The 11914-nt window shown below is 41.1% G+C and overlaps 2 protein-coding genes across 2 annotated transcripts in view; both read right to left on the bottom strand.

Moving 5' to 3' along the window:
- Positions 1 to 3765: 3765 nt before the first annotated feature.
- Positions 3766 to 5215, bottom strand: CUNH10orf53 (chromosome unknown C10orf53 homolog). The gene is made up of 2 exons (XM_042033725.1): positions 4838 to 5215; positions 3766 to 3827 (listed from the first exon to the last, which is right to left on the bottom strand). Exons 1-2 carry the CDS (start codon positions 5178 to 5180, stop codon positions 3766 to 3768), a joined length of 405 nt encoding a protein of 134 aa, XP_041889659.1. The 5' UTR covers positions 5181 to 5215.
- Positions 5216 to 9737: 4522 nt separating this feature from the next.
- The window catches only part of CHAT (choline O-acetyltransferase), a 31636-nt gene continuing 29459 nt past the window's right edge, over positions 9738 to 11914 (bottom strand). The window contains exon 15 of the mRNA XM_042033675.1: positions 9738 to 11693. Within this exon, the coding sequence (XP_041889609.1) occupies positions 11424 to 11693 (270 nt within the window). The 3' untranslated portion in view covers positions 9738 to 11423. The remainder of the gene's footprint in view (positions 11694 to 11914) is intronic.

The following is an 11914-nucleotide window of genomic DNA, read 5'->3' as shown; positions in this document are numbered from 1 at the left end:
TCTCCGTAGCCACATTCTGTTCTCCAGAATTAATTCCAAAGCCTACAATAAAGACCACTTGTTTGCAATGTTTCTGGCTATACTTCATATGACCTCAGTGGGCACATTTGCATATACACCTATATGTGAGCAACTATTTATGTGCCTGAAAAGTGCCTGTGTGTTGGTGCAGGACAACTCTTGTCTTTTCTAAAACTGCCTTGCAAAACTGAAAGCTGTAGCAAGCAAACAGCTGCATTTCATATCAATTTAAAATTAATTTCAAATTAGTGATGCATCTTCTCTCTCACTTGAAGGAGCCTATACTGAGGATTAGTGTTGTAATTTCCTTCCCATGCACCACTTCTGTCTCCACAGAAGAGCTCCCAGGCCTTTGTGGCCTTTTATTTTCCCCTTGATCAAGCTGGTAACCATGAAAGTACGTATGTCTTGCAGCAATAGCTGTGCCACTTTTGAATTAGGCTTCTGAAAATTACCTCCTTGGAAATTAAGTGTCTGCTGTCTTTAATATGATAATGTATGGTATAAACACCTGGAGGCTTCCCCTTGTAAGGGCAACTGTCCTGCTGCAGTGTACGGCTTGTGCAGCCACTGGGAGTGATGGCCAAAGTCCTCCTGTTTGCTGAGCATGAAGAGTGGTGACTTGGATAATGCCAATTTGCTCTTTTTAAAATGTGCTCCTTATATGAGGAAGAAGCCTCATCTTTCCTAATATTGTTTGAAACCAAACACCAATAAAGAGTACCAAGATTAGGAGCCCAGAGATGCTACAGGCTGTAGAGATCTGAACTGCTTTGTGGAGGTGCCTCTCTCCATCAGTTCCAGAGGTAGCCCAGGGCAAGCCAGCTCCTAACTAAGGTTCACTGAAGTGCCTGCAAATAACTGACAAACTCAGTCTTTGGAGGTGTGTTCTGCAAGGGGGGAGTGGACTGGGTGCCACACAACCATGCTGCTGTGCAGTCCATACTTGCTGCAGTTGTTTTAATCTTTTTTAAAAAATTTTTTGAATGTTTTTGTTTCTTGATAGCTAATGTATTTTATGTATATTTTCCCTCTCCTTTTGAAGAAATTACTGGAAAAATTGTCAGATTTTTCTGAGCCATTTGCAAAACACGAGGAAACGCACATGATGGAGCTTAATCATGTTATAAGAGATTGTTACTGTGAAAGACATAACTATTTTAGTTATATTGGGTTATTGTGCCATTAGTACCGTTTGACTGCCAACTGTGCAGCGGCGGGGCTCCAATCAACAGGAGCCTGGGAGCCTTTTCCATTGCAAAGAGTGCCAAGGATAGGAGGGAGAGAGGCTCTTAGTGGTACAGTTTTTTCAGTGATTAATAATACTTGAGATCCATTTCAGTGATCAGAAATGTGCCTTAATGAGACAATTAGTCAAACCATAAAAGCTGCACAGCAATTTAGTTGGTGTTACTACTGGAATAATTTGCTGCGGCTGCTTGCTTCTTCCTGATTTGACTTTATCACAATGGTCTGTCTGAAAGTCGCTGTAGAGAAGACTTGGAGGCTAAATTCAGTTTTCAAATGGCCATGATTATCTACAGGGCAGATAATCCCCTTAAAAATGAGGAAGAATTTGAGGGGGAAAAAAGTGGGTATTAATTATAAAAAATTTACATGCCTTTGTCCAACTGGCTACTGTAGTGCCTATCCAGCTGCCTGCTAGTGCTGTGGAACCTAACTGCAGGTAGTGTTTGGGGGACAGGTACCAGACTGGAAGGGCTACTACAAACCTGTATTTATTTCTTCCTTATGTAACCAATACATAGTAATGGGAGTTGAGTTCTCTTTATGTGGAACTATGAGATCTCTTTTAGGTGCAGCTGACTTTTTGTCTCATGCTCACAATTTGGTCATAATATTACTCTAAAGCAAAGTCAGAGCAGTTGCCCTCAACTCACGCTTGTCTTGAAAGCTTGCTGTTTCAAATCTGAAGTTTTGTGTTCCTCAAAGCTTGTTTGTATTTACTCCAGCTAAACATGTTGATCTATTAAGGCTTAATATTTCCCTGCAAAACTGCTGTTATTTGAACTTGGAGGTATGTCAGAAATCTTCTCAAAGTGTTGTTAAAGAGGGCACCAAATAGAGCAAAATTAATCCACTCAACAAAAAACCAAAATAAAACAAAAAAATCTACCCCAAGACTAGTCACACTAGTGAGCTTATCTCCTTGCAGTGTTTCCAGTAATGTTCACAGCTTTCCATGCTCAGGAGATCTGGGGAGTTTAGTTTGCTATTTTTGGGAGTAAATCCTGCACAGAACTAGCATTATTTAAACTAATTTAGTCTAATTAATTTGCATTTACCTAAGAGACCAATAAACAATTTACTGCCAGAGCAGGAAGCCATTTGTTGGTGTCCCAGTGACAAATGCAGCAGGTGGGTTTGAGAAAGCCTTGCCTGTGCTGGCAGCTGCACTGGAGCTGGGTTATGGGCAGGACAACCTGCTCAGTAGTGGCAGGGAGGGTCAGGGTGACAGCAAGGTGTCCACAAACTTCTGCTGTCCAGGGCAGGTGCTGAAAACCCAGTTTACTGTCTGTGTGAATGCTTGCTGCAAAAAGTGCTCCTGGCCAGCTGTGCCAAACTCAATTGTATTGATCTTCTCAATCCAGCTCAGTCTGGATGCTCCCACTTTCTAATCTTGTTTTATCAGAGTTGTAGAACACAGAAATGTTTCAGTCTTCTACAGGGACAGTAGAATTCCTACTTTGCTCAACTTTGACTATTGTTTTTCTTACTAAAGAATATTGGTTTAATGCCTTTGTCACCTCTAGGGAAGGGGACTGAATCTGGACATAGTGTTATTTTGACATTTGTGTTGGATCAGGGTTATTGTAAATGTGGTTTGCTGTCTCGCTGCAGATTTCAGCTGGTAGAAGATACTGAATGACAGGTTCTCTTTGGGTTTTGGTTTTATGCTGGGCAGCCTGCTCTCCTGCAGCCCTGCTGGAAACTGCAGCTTTGCTTCCTGGTGCTCCTGGGCCTCAGCAAATCCTTGTGTTTCTTGGCTCAAACCCCTCTGTTAGTATGCAAAGATTAACACTTCCTTCTTTCATAACTAATTATGGGCCAAACTGAATCTTTCTCAGGGTACCAGCATTCTGGCATATGATTATTTGCAAGCTGTTGAATTTGCCTAAGTGTAAATTGTTTTTAAAATTACATTGAAGTTGAGTGTATGTTGACAAATAAGGAGCATAAATTAAGCCTCTTAGTCTAATTATTTTTGGGGTACCTGGAATATCAGTTGTGATGACACCCAGTCAGTTTCAGTCCTGTCCTTATGGCTATGCCAAATTCTTTCTCTCTACTTTTGGATTCCCTAGGGATGTACAAATATTCTCTGAGACGTTTGTCGCCAAGAGAAGAGCACAACTGGTATAACTGTAAAAATAAGTATTATCAACTATGAATGACTTCGAAAGTATCTTTTACATAGGAAACTTTATAGAGTTGAAAGAATGAAAGATACCCAGGAGTTTTACTCTTCTTTTAACTAAATTCAAATTATTAAAACTATATACAAATCAGTTCTACACGTATTTGCGATATCCAGGGTAGTAACATCTGACTGGTTCTGGAAAAGGCGCTATATTCTTATTTGGTTGACATGGGGGTATAACAAGATTATCCCCTTCATTAAGAGACCTAGAAGTGTAAAGAACCAATTGGTAATATCTTTGTGATGCAAGTAAATTGCCTGACAGAAACTCAAGATTAAAGGGAAAGTGTCCTTGTAAATTGTTAAGCATTTAACACTGCTTTTCTGGCTTCTTCACAACGTGGATCTAACTTGCCATTACCTCCTAAGGGAGAAAACCACAACTTAGAAAATAAATGCAAGTAAATGTATTTACCTTTTACATTTCTACTTCTTACTCCAACACCTATAGTCCTTTGTGTTCTTCCTCACAGTGCTTGGACAGAGCTTGGCTCTGCTGTGGTTAACTCTGTAATCGGAGATGGATTCAGCCTTGATCTGGAGTTGAAACAGAGCAAGGCGTGGATGCAGCAGTGCAGGCCATTCTGCAGGCAGCAGCAAGGCCTGACAGCCAGTACTTCACTGTCCAGCATAAGTCTAGGATTGGAACAAAAGGAATCAGTCTTTTGTTGCAAATTTCCAACTGGAACCTCCCAGTTTCTGATCTGTCTGCCTTGCTTTCAGGAAGATTCAAACCAGCTGGGCTGTGGTGCTGAAAAATCCATTGTCCTTGGTCAGTTTGCTGCTTTTTCTTAACAACTGTCTCCAGTCCTAGAGAGGCTGTTGAAAAGTGGGAAAGGGAGAAGCAGGGGCTTTCAGCCTTTTTCTGCAAGCCATTGGACAGGAGATGAAAAAACTTAAGCCCCAAACTCCTGGTCTCACCCGCAGCAAAGAAATGATGACAAAATTACTCTCTGCAAGGCAACTTTGAAATGGTATTACCTATGTCTTGCTGGAGAAGAGGAGGGGAAGACAAAAAAACCCCACACCAATAAACAGCAAAGAAACTTAAGGCTCAAACAAAATAAAAATTTCTATTTTGAAAGCAGAGGGAAGCCCTAATACCTCTGTGGACCAAAACTTAGCAGGTTTTCTTGTTGTTGCATGCTGGTGCATGTGGGATGGCCTGGGACAGTGCTCTCCCAAGCATGGCCTTAACTCCCAAGCCATTCTCTGTTCCTGACTGTGCCTTTCCAACTGCCTTGAATATAAAGCAGTACAGAGCTTAAAAGTGTAAATGTTGATGGAACCTGGACTGTTTATGCCTTAGGAAGCACTCGTTTCAAAATGCAAGTCCTTTTGGAGACACCGCAATAAATAAAACTCAGGAGTTACCAAAATCCAGGTCATGGATGTTACAATGAAATACAATCTCCCTATCAACCACCAGGTCTACAGCATTCCAGTCTGTTACCACTTTCTGAATAACGTGATGTCCATCTGCCTTCAGGATAGCTGGAAAAGGGCAAAGAAGCAGTGGCCAGTACTGTAGTTGCTTGGTTTCCAGTGAATTTTGAGTGTATCTAAGTTTTAGCACTTTTGAGGAGGAGAAAAACCCAGTGTTAATGTAGTTAAGCGCCATACAAAACTCCCCACAAAGCCTATCAGCTTTAATCTCTGGCTTCACTATTATTACATTAATGGATCTCCTTTGAATGAAGCCTCCCCCCTCTGTCATTTCTAGGTCTAGGGGTAAAAGGCAAGAAATTAATTTTGTACTTGTATTTGCTATTAACTGGCAGAGCAGCTGTAAGAAACACAATGTATTTATTTGTAAGTACCATAGAATAAGATTAAATTCAAAAGAATTCTCCAATAAGCATTAAGATGGTGTTATAGAACAGCTGGAACATTAAGTGAACAACCTTGATAACCCAATTGTTCATTGACGCATAATTCATTTTTCTTCTACTGAAAGAGTAATTTCTCAGGACATTAAAGACTTGAGATTTTTGTGAAGGTGAGAATCAAACCAGAATGGACAAAATAATCTCTTGATCCACGTATTTTGTTAGATGAATTAGGTGCCTTTTAGGTTTATTATGGTACACTGTATAATGTTAAATTAATCAGAACTGGGGAAATAAGAAAACTGGCTGATAACACAGTTCCAGCAACACAGAAATGCCAAGTACTTGCCTGGGCACCCCCTAGATTTAAATTTGTTTTAACTCATTGCTTTCTATCGAGCTGTTTTGCAAGGCAGAAGCCTGTACAATCATTCAGGGTCTCACTTTTCCAGGTTTCTATCAGCCGTGTTAAGGCTGTACTGACACGTCAGTTATTTTGGCAGGTGGAGGTACTTTCTCGATCCCAGTTCCACTGTAGCTGTATGATTTGCAATGGTCGGTGTTTCTCAAACATTTAACCTAACTGTGTCCACCTGTGAGAGCTGCTTGCAGTATTTTAATTCAGCTTCCTGAAGTAGGAAAAGTGGCTGAGGAAAGAGTCTGTTTCATAAAGCAGCAAGCCTTCAAGCTTCTGCTGCTGTTTTGCCATCCTCATCAGACAGCTCTCACTGCTTTCTAGGAAGCTTTGATGGCAATCTCAGACAATTAATTCACATTTATAAAATGGGTGAGAGAGATGACATCTTTATACTGTGGGCTCTAAATTAAAAAGTTCACCTGATCAGTTTGCCCAGGTTAGGGCCATGACAAGTACATTGCAATGATCTACCTGCCCCAGTGAAAGAATTAGAATGAGTTGCCAGTAGCCCACATATTGCATCCTATTTGTAAGTTTTCAGTGTCAAGCAAATAGGCATTTGTCTGAGTTGTTTTTTTTTTTTTGAGTGCCTCTATGTTATCTAAAACCTTTAAATTCACAAAACTGTACTTATTTGAATACTTGAGATCATGCGCATGCAGTTTGATTTGTCTTGCAAACTTAGATTAATTTTGCTGGGCAGAAATATTTAGTATTACAGCTGGAGAACATTGGAGCAGAGGAAAAGTGTTGCTCATTCCCTCATAAACAGGAAACAGACTCCACCGGTTCTTAATGAAATGAATGAGAAAAAATTAGCTACAACCCTCCTCTGTGGGCAATACATCACTGCACCTTTAGGTATGGATAGTGAAGTTCTGCAGCACTTGCAAACTCTGTAAAGCCCCGAGGCACTGCTCTTCTGTCAGAGCTGCCGCGGAGCCATTTCAAACCCTGCAGCAGTGCCCCAAGCTGCACAGCTGCCTCGGTCCCTCACCTGAGGATGTGGGAGGTCGGAGCAGCTCTGCTCCAAAACGTGGCACAACTGCCCCGAGCCTGGGGGCACCTGCTGCCTACGTTCTGTTGGCTCCTGGAAATAATAGCTGAGCTGTAAGCAGCAAATGTAACTCTACTCCCAAATGCTTCGCTTCACAACATTTGGGTTTTAAATGTTTTCATCTTTGGTTTATGTGTTTATTTCAGTCTGTGTTTTTAATGAGATTTGTGTAACTAGAAAATATATACACACTAATGCAAGCTTATTTTAGCAAACACAAAAGATGGAGGTGTTTGTCCTTTCTGAGGCGCGTTTGAGGAGCAGCCCTCTCCCTTGTCTCACACGTGGCACAGCTGCTGGAGCCCCCTTCGCAGCCTGCCAGCCTTGCAACACCGAGAGCCGTGGGCACAGGGAATCTGTGAGCAGCGACAGGAGCCGAGGGAACGGCCTGAAGCTGCGTCAGGGGAGGTTGAGGCTGGATATCAGGAAAAGGCTCTTCACCCAGAGGGTGGTCAGGCACTGGAACAGGCTCCCCAGCGCAGTGGTCACAGCAGCAGCCTGACAGAGCTCAAGAAGTGTTTGCACAACGCGCTCAGGCCCGTGCTGGGATGGTCGGGGCTGTCCTGTGCAGGGCCAGGAGTTGGGACTCGATGACCCTTGTGGGTCCCTTCCAGCTCGTGATAGTCCACGATTCTACGTCGGGACCCCAGCGAGCCGAGTCCCGCCCGATCCCCCGCGCCTCCTCCCTCGGGCAGGGCGGGGTCGGTCCGCACGCCCGGCCGGGACGGGGCAGGGGAGCCGCGGGCGGGGCGGTCCCGGCCTCGGCTCCTTCCCCGGGGGGCTCGAGGGGCCGGGGCTGCCCGGCACAAAGAGACGACACGGCCTTTCCTCTGGTGACTTTTATTTGCGGTGCGGAGCTGCGTCCGTGAAGGAGCTGAATGCGCGTTACCAGTGTACACTTCAGGGCGTATATATCGATATAGACAGATAAATATATTTCAGTAGAGACAAAACAGAACAGGAACAACATGTGCTATAAATACACATTTACATTTGTCATAAATATATACTTTTTTATAAAAATAAAAGTATCACTAAAATATTTCTCTGTCTTCTGTAACTCACGCTGTGTTGTCACAGCCGTGTCCTGCCAAATTACCCGTGGCACAGGGGCTCTGGCAGCACTCCTGTCAAAAAAGCGAGGTCGGGTTCTTACACCCTTGAAACATCCCTGTTTTGAAGTCGAACGTCTTTTACTTTTGATCACTGTGAACATGGAATTTCATTAAATACTGGCTTTTTAATTTCTGCACCCCAGCACTGCATGTACGTTGGTGTCCACCCACGCGGACAGTGAAGCAATTACCTTCTGGAAGTTCTCTTGCAAGGGGTTGTGTGCCCCGGGTCCCACCAAGAGGGCTCATTAAATCATAGCCACTTGTCACATTAATGTAATTACACTTAGTTGGTCAATCAAAATTTTCTCTCTTTTTATACTGAACAATCTATTCCACACTATTCTGATAAGAAACATTTTTAAAGCTTCATGTTTGGTTTCCATAAGTGCATAAAAGCATGTATTTTTAAACTTCATAAATGAACTTCATTTGTATAATGCAGATAATTTTAAATAAGAACTTAAGAAAACCTATTTCTTGAAATCCTTAATAGATACAGCATGGGATCATACCACATAGGTGTAGGGAATTCTGTCCACTGAGAAGCAGTACAGTCCCTTATGAAGCTCCTGCTGTCAGACGAGCTTGTAATGCTTGTGAATTTTTATCCATCTGTAATTTAACCAGAACCCTCCAATTTAAACAGACCTGAACTGATCCTGAAGGTTCTTGCACAAAGTCAGGTACCTTGCAGATAGTGCTTTCAGCACAGGTAATGGCAGAGGTAAAGCCTGTACACAAAAGGCTTCCTCTGCAGGGACTGAGCTTGTCAAAGCTGCTCCTTTCAGAATTTCAGGCTGAACACTAAAACCAGATCAGTAAGATACAAGTATGAAATGGTTAGCTAAATAAATACGAAGTATGGGTGGTCACTGGTCCTCAAGTAAAATATAGTCAGTATTTCCACCACTAGTAGTTTCCAGAGCTGGAGAATGCAAAACACCTGTTACAGCAGCTGTAGACAACTAAGGGGCTCTTAATGATAAATTGGTAAAAAATATCAGGTGTGGGTGTAGATCCATCCTGAGTTCTCAGTGACTGTTGAGCACAGTGTCTGAGCTACTGTTAAGATTTCAGATGAAAAAGTAAAATGAGAAACAGGTAATATTTGCAGGTAACTATCAGTACTTAGGTAACTAGGAATACAAAATAAAATTATATATTTAATTAGAAGAACATCAATAAATTATTAAATAACTATTCACAGTATTTTTATATGCTTAAAATACAATTATAATTTTAAGCATATAATTCTACAAAAAATCTGCAGTGCTACATGTGTTTTAGAAATGCAGAATGCTTTTGTAGTGAAATGAGGCAAAGCAAAATTATGGGAATGTTTCAAAGTAATTTTCATAATTATAGTACAGGAACAATTTAAAGTTTTATTTTGAGCAGTGTATTCTTTAAGCAAACTTTTGGTCTGGCTAAAAATTTTCTTGATTTTTGTTTATGTGTTTTTACATGTTAACTTTTAAATTAGATTAGATGTTAGGAAGAAGTTCTTTATTGTGAGGGCAGTGAGGCACTGGAACAGGTTGCGCAGAGAAGTTGTGGATGCTGCATCCCTGGATGTTTTCAAGGCCAGGTTGGATGGGGCTTGGAGCAACCTGGTCTAGTGGAAGGTGTCCCTGCCCATGGCAGGAAAGTGGGAGCAAGATGATCTTTATGATCCCTTCCAACCTAAACCATTCTATGATAACTTTGGGGCAGCTTTTATGCTATAATACTATTTATGTAATCTAAAACCAGATTTCATCTTTGATTTGAACCACAGCTCATGGAGTAATAAAACATACATATTTTTTCAGTGAAATATACTAACTTTAAAAAAAATTAGCCCAGCTCTTAATGTCTGTAAATCATCATAATTTACTCCAACATAGCTGCTAATTGATTACCAGGCCCACTGTGCTTTCATATATGGGGTTGTGGATATTCTTTACCCAGCAGACTTCTTAATTGCATGTATGCAACTCTTAAGAGGCAGTAAAATAATCATGGATACACAGAATCTCCTGAATCTCTATCTAGAGTTCTTAAACAGAAATGTATCTGCATCTCTAGGTTATTGCACTAAATTTGTTCTGCTTTTAGGCTTCAGAGCGCTCAAGCATGTGATTGTTTGGTCTACAAAGGAAGAGAGAACATCTCCAACTCTCCACAGGCAAGGAAGCATTCCCTGGCGAGGCCTCAGAGTGTGCTCTAGCTTGTGCAGCATGGGATCTGCACTGGAGTTTGGAATTAAGTGTCTTCAGTCAGTGAGTAAGTTGTATTCTAACAATGATAACTGCACAGCTCTAAGTAAGGCAGCATATTTCACCTCACAAGAAAGTAACTGAAAATATCAGTCTTTGGAAGGGTCTGTAGGGAATGAAACAGACAATGAGAAAACACTCATATAATATGGGAATTACCAGCTACTATATTATTTTCCTGGTTGAATTTACTGTATATTGCAGAATATGATACCCTATATCTGCTATTAAAAAATATAAAATATAAATCCCTCCAAGTGGGATGATGCAAAGCTGATATGAGTACCAGTACTGGTATTTATAACTCCAGCTTGAAGACTTCCTTATATTGCAAATTTACCTCTTCATTCTAGTTATTGCTCTTTGATTTTGTATGGTTGCATTCACTCTCCTGCTAGTCACAGTGACTAAATGAATTCCAATTCAAACAGAAAAGGCCTTAAGTAGGACTGAATAGTACTTATGTTTTGTGCTTTGCCACTCTGTCAGGCTGGATTTTGCTCACTGATAGAAAGAAAAAGTTAAGTCAATTCATTAGGGACAAAATTCTCCCTGTTCTCTGTGATGGATCATGTCTCCAATATGCTGCTTTCAGAACAGGACTGTGCTTGAGACCAGTGCAAACCAGAATAAAGGCTAAATTATTTCTGCAGCATTTTTGAATTGGGGGAAACATGCAAACGCTCGTGTTATCTTCCTAAACTCTGTGGAAATGCACAGGGGCCACTCTTTTAAAAATAATCAGTTTTTTCTTATATGGTAAATAGACTGGTGGTATTAAATCCTCTTCATGCAAATGTTTAAGATATAATGGTATCAGCCTATTATTTACAGTGTTACTCTCAAAATTCCCAATAGGGGAAATTTCTTCTTTTCTTTACATGCAAATCTTGTAGTAATAGATGTGAATATTTTAGAACTACTTGCAGGGGATATTAATTAATTGGTGTGCCTTAGTATTTAATTTATGTCATATATAAACTTACTCAATTTTTTAGGTGATAAAATGGCACAAGCTAATTATGGTTAGAAATGGTAGTACAACACATACTTGTATGACTTCCTCCTTCAATTCAGCCAGTGAGACCAAATCTTTTTTTCGCTGATTCTCAGGCAAGAAATGGTAGTTTTAGTACACAGAGTTGTAAATGTTGGCAACAATGAGAAACAAATGACATTTTGGTTCTACACTATTATAATTACTAGTACTATCCTGCCTTTGAACAACTATGTCATATTTCTTCATAAGGTGGATTCAGGAGGATAATTCCCACAGCCTCTTAGCACTGGTGGTCACTCTGCAGCTGTGTGGCTGCATCTTGTTTAGCAGGTGGCTTTGCTGTAGTAGAACTGCATTTGATGCACAGATCTCTCATTGCTAGGAGACTATCTTCCACAGCTTTTGCAAACATGTTTGAGGAGGTTTCCTTACATTCTTTAAAGCTTGAGATGCAGAATAATATATGCTCTGGCTGAGGGTTGTAACATGCCCCATATCCATTGGGCACCACAGGCCCATAGCAGCAGAACATTTCCATAGTAGTTGGAACCTGGTTGCAGGGAGAAGGGAAGGAGTGAGCTCTGATTAATCAGGGCACCTGAAATCAGCTGCTTAGGAATTAGGAAAAAGAGAAAGAAATTCTACAAATGCTGGTAATGTGGTGAATCCAGCCTTGTGGAATAGCACTACCTTCAGAAGTCCAGACCTGGAGATGATTTACCTTGGAAGGCAAAAGCTGATCTCAGTATAGAATTTGGTTGCTCTGCTTGT

The sequence above is a fragment of the Corvus kubaryi genome, unplaced genomic scaffold (assembly GCF_017639235.1).
Source record: "Corvus kubaryi isolate FWS band 111438036 unplaced genomic scaffold, C.kubaryi_AGA036_p1.0 37357, whole genome shotgun sequence".
Classification (NCBI taxonomy): Eukaryota; Metazoa; Chordata; class Aves; order Passeriformes; family Corvidae; genus Corvus; species Corvus kubaryi.
This window is presented reverse-complemented; position numbering and strand designations above follow the sequence as displayed.

Excerpts from the sequence above, each read along its gene's own strand:
- CUNH10orf53 (XM_042033725.1), bottom strand. The coding sequence starts at position 5,180 with ATGACAGAGGGGGGAGGCTTCATTCAAAGGAGATCCATTAATGTAATA. Across the intron at positions 3,828-4,837 it reads CATCCATGACCTGGATTTTG|GAGGTAATGGCAAGTTAGAT; the intron begins GTAACTCCTGAG and ends TTTCTCCCTTAG.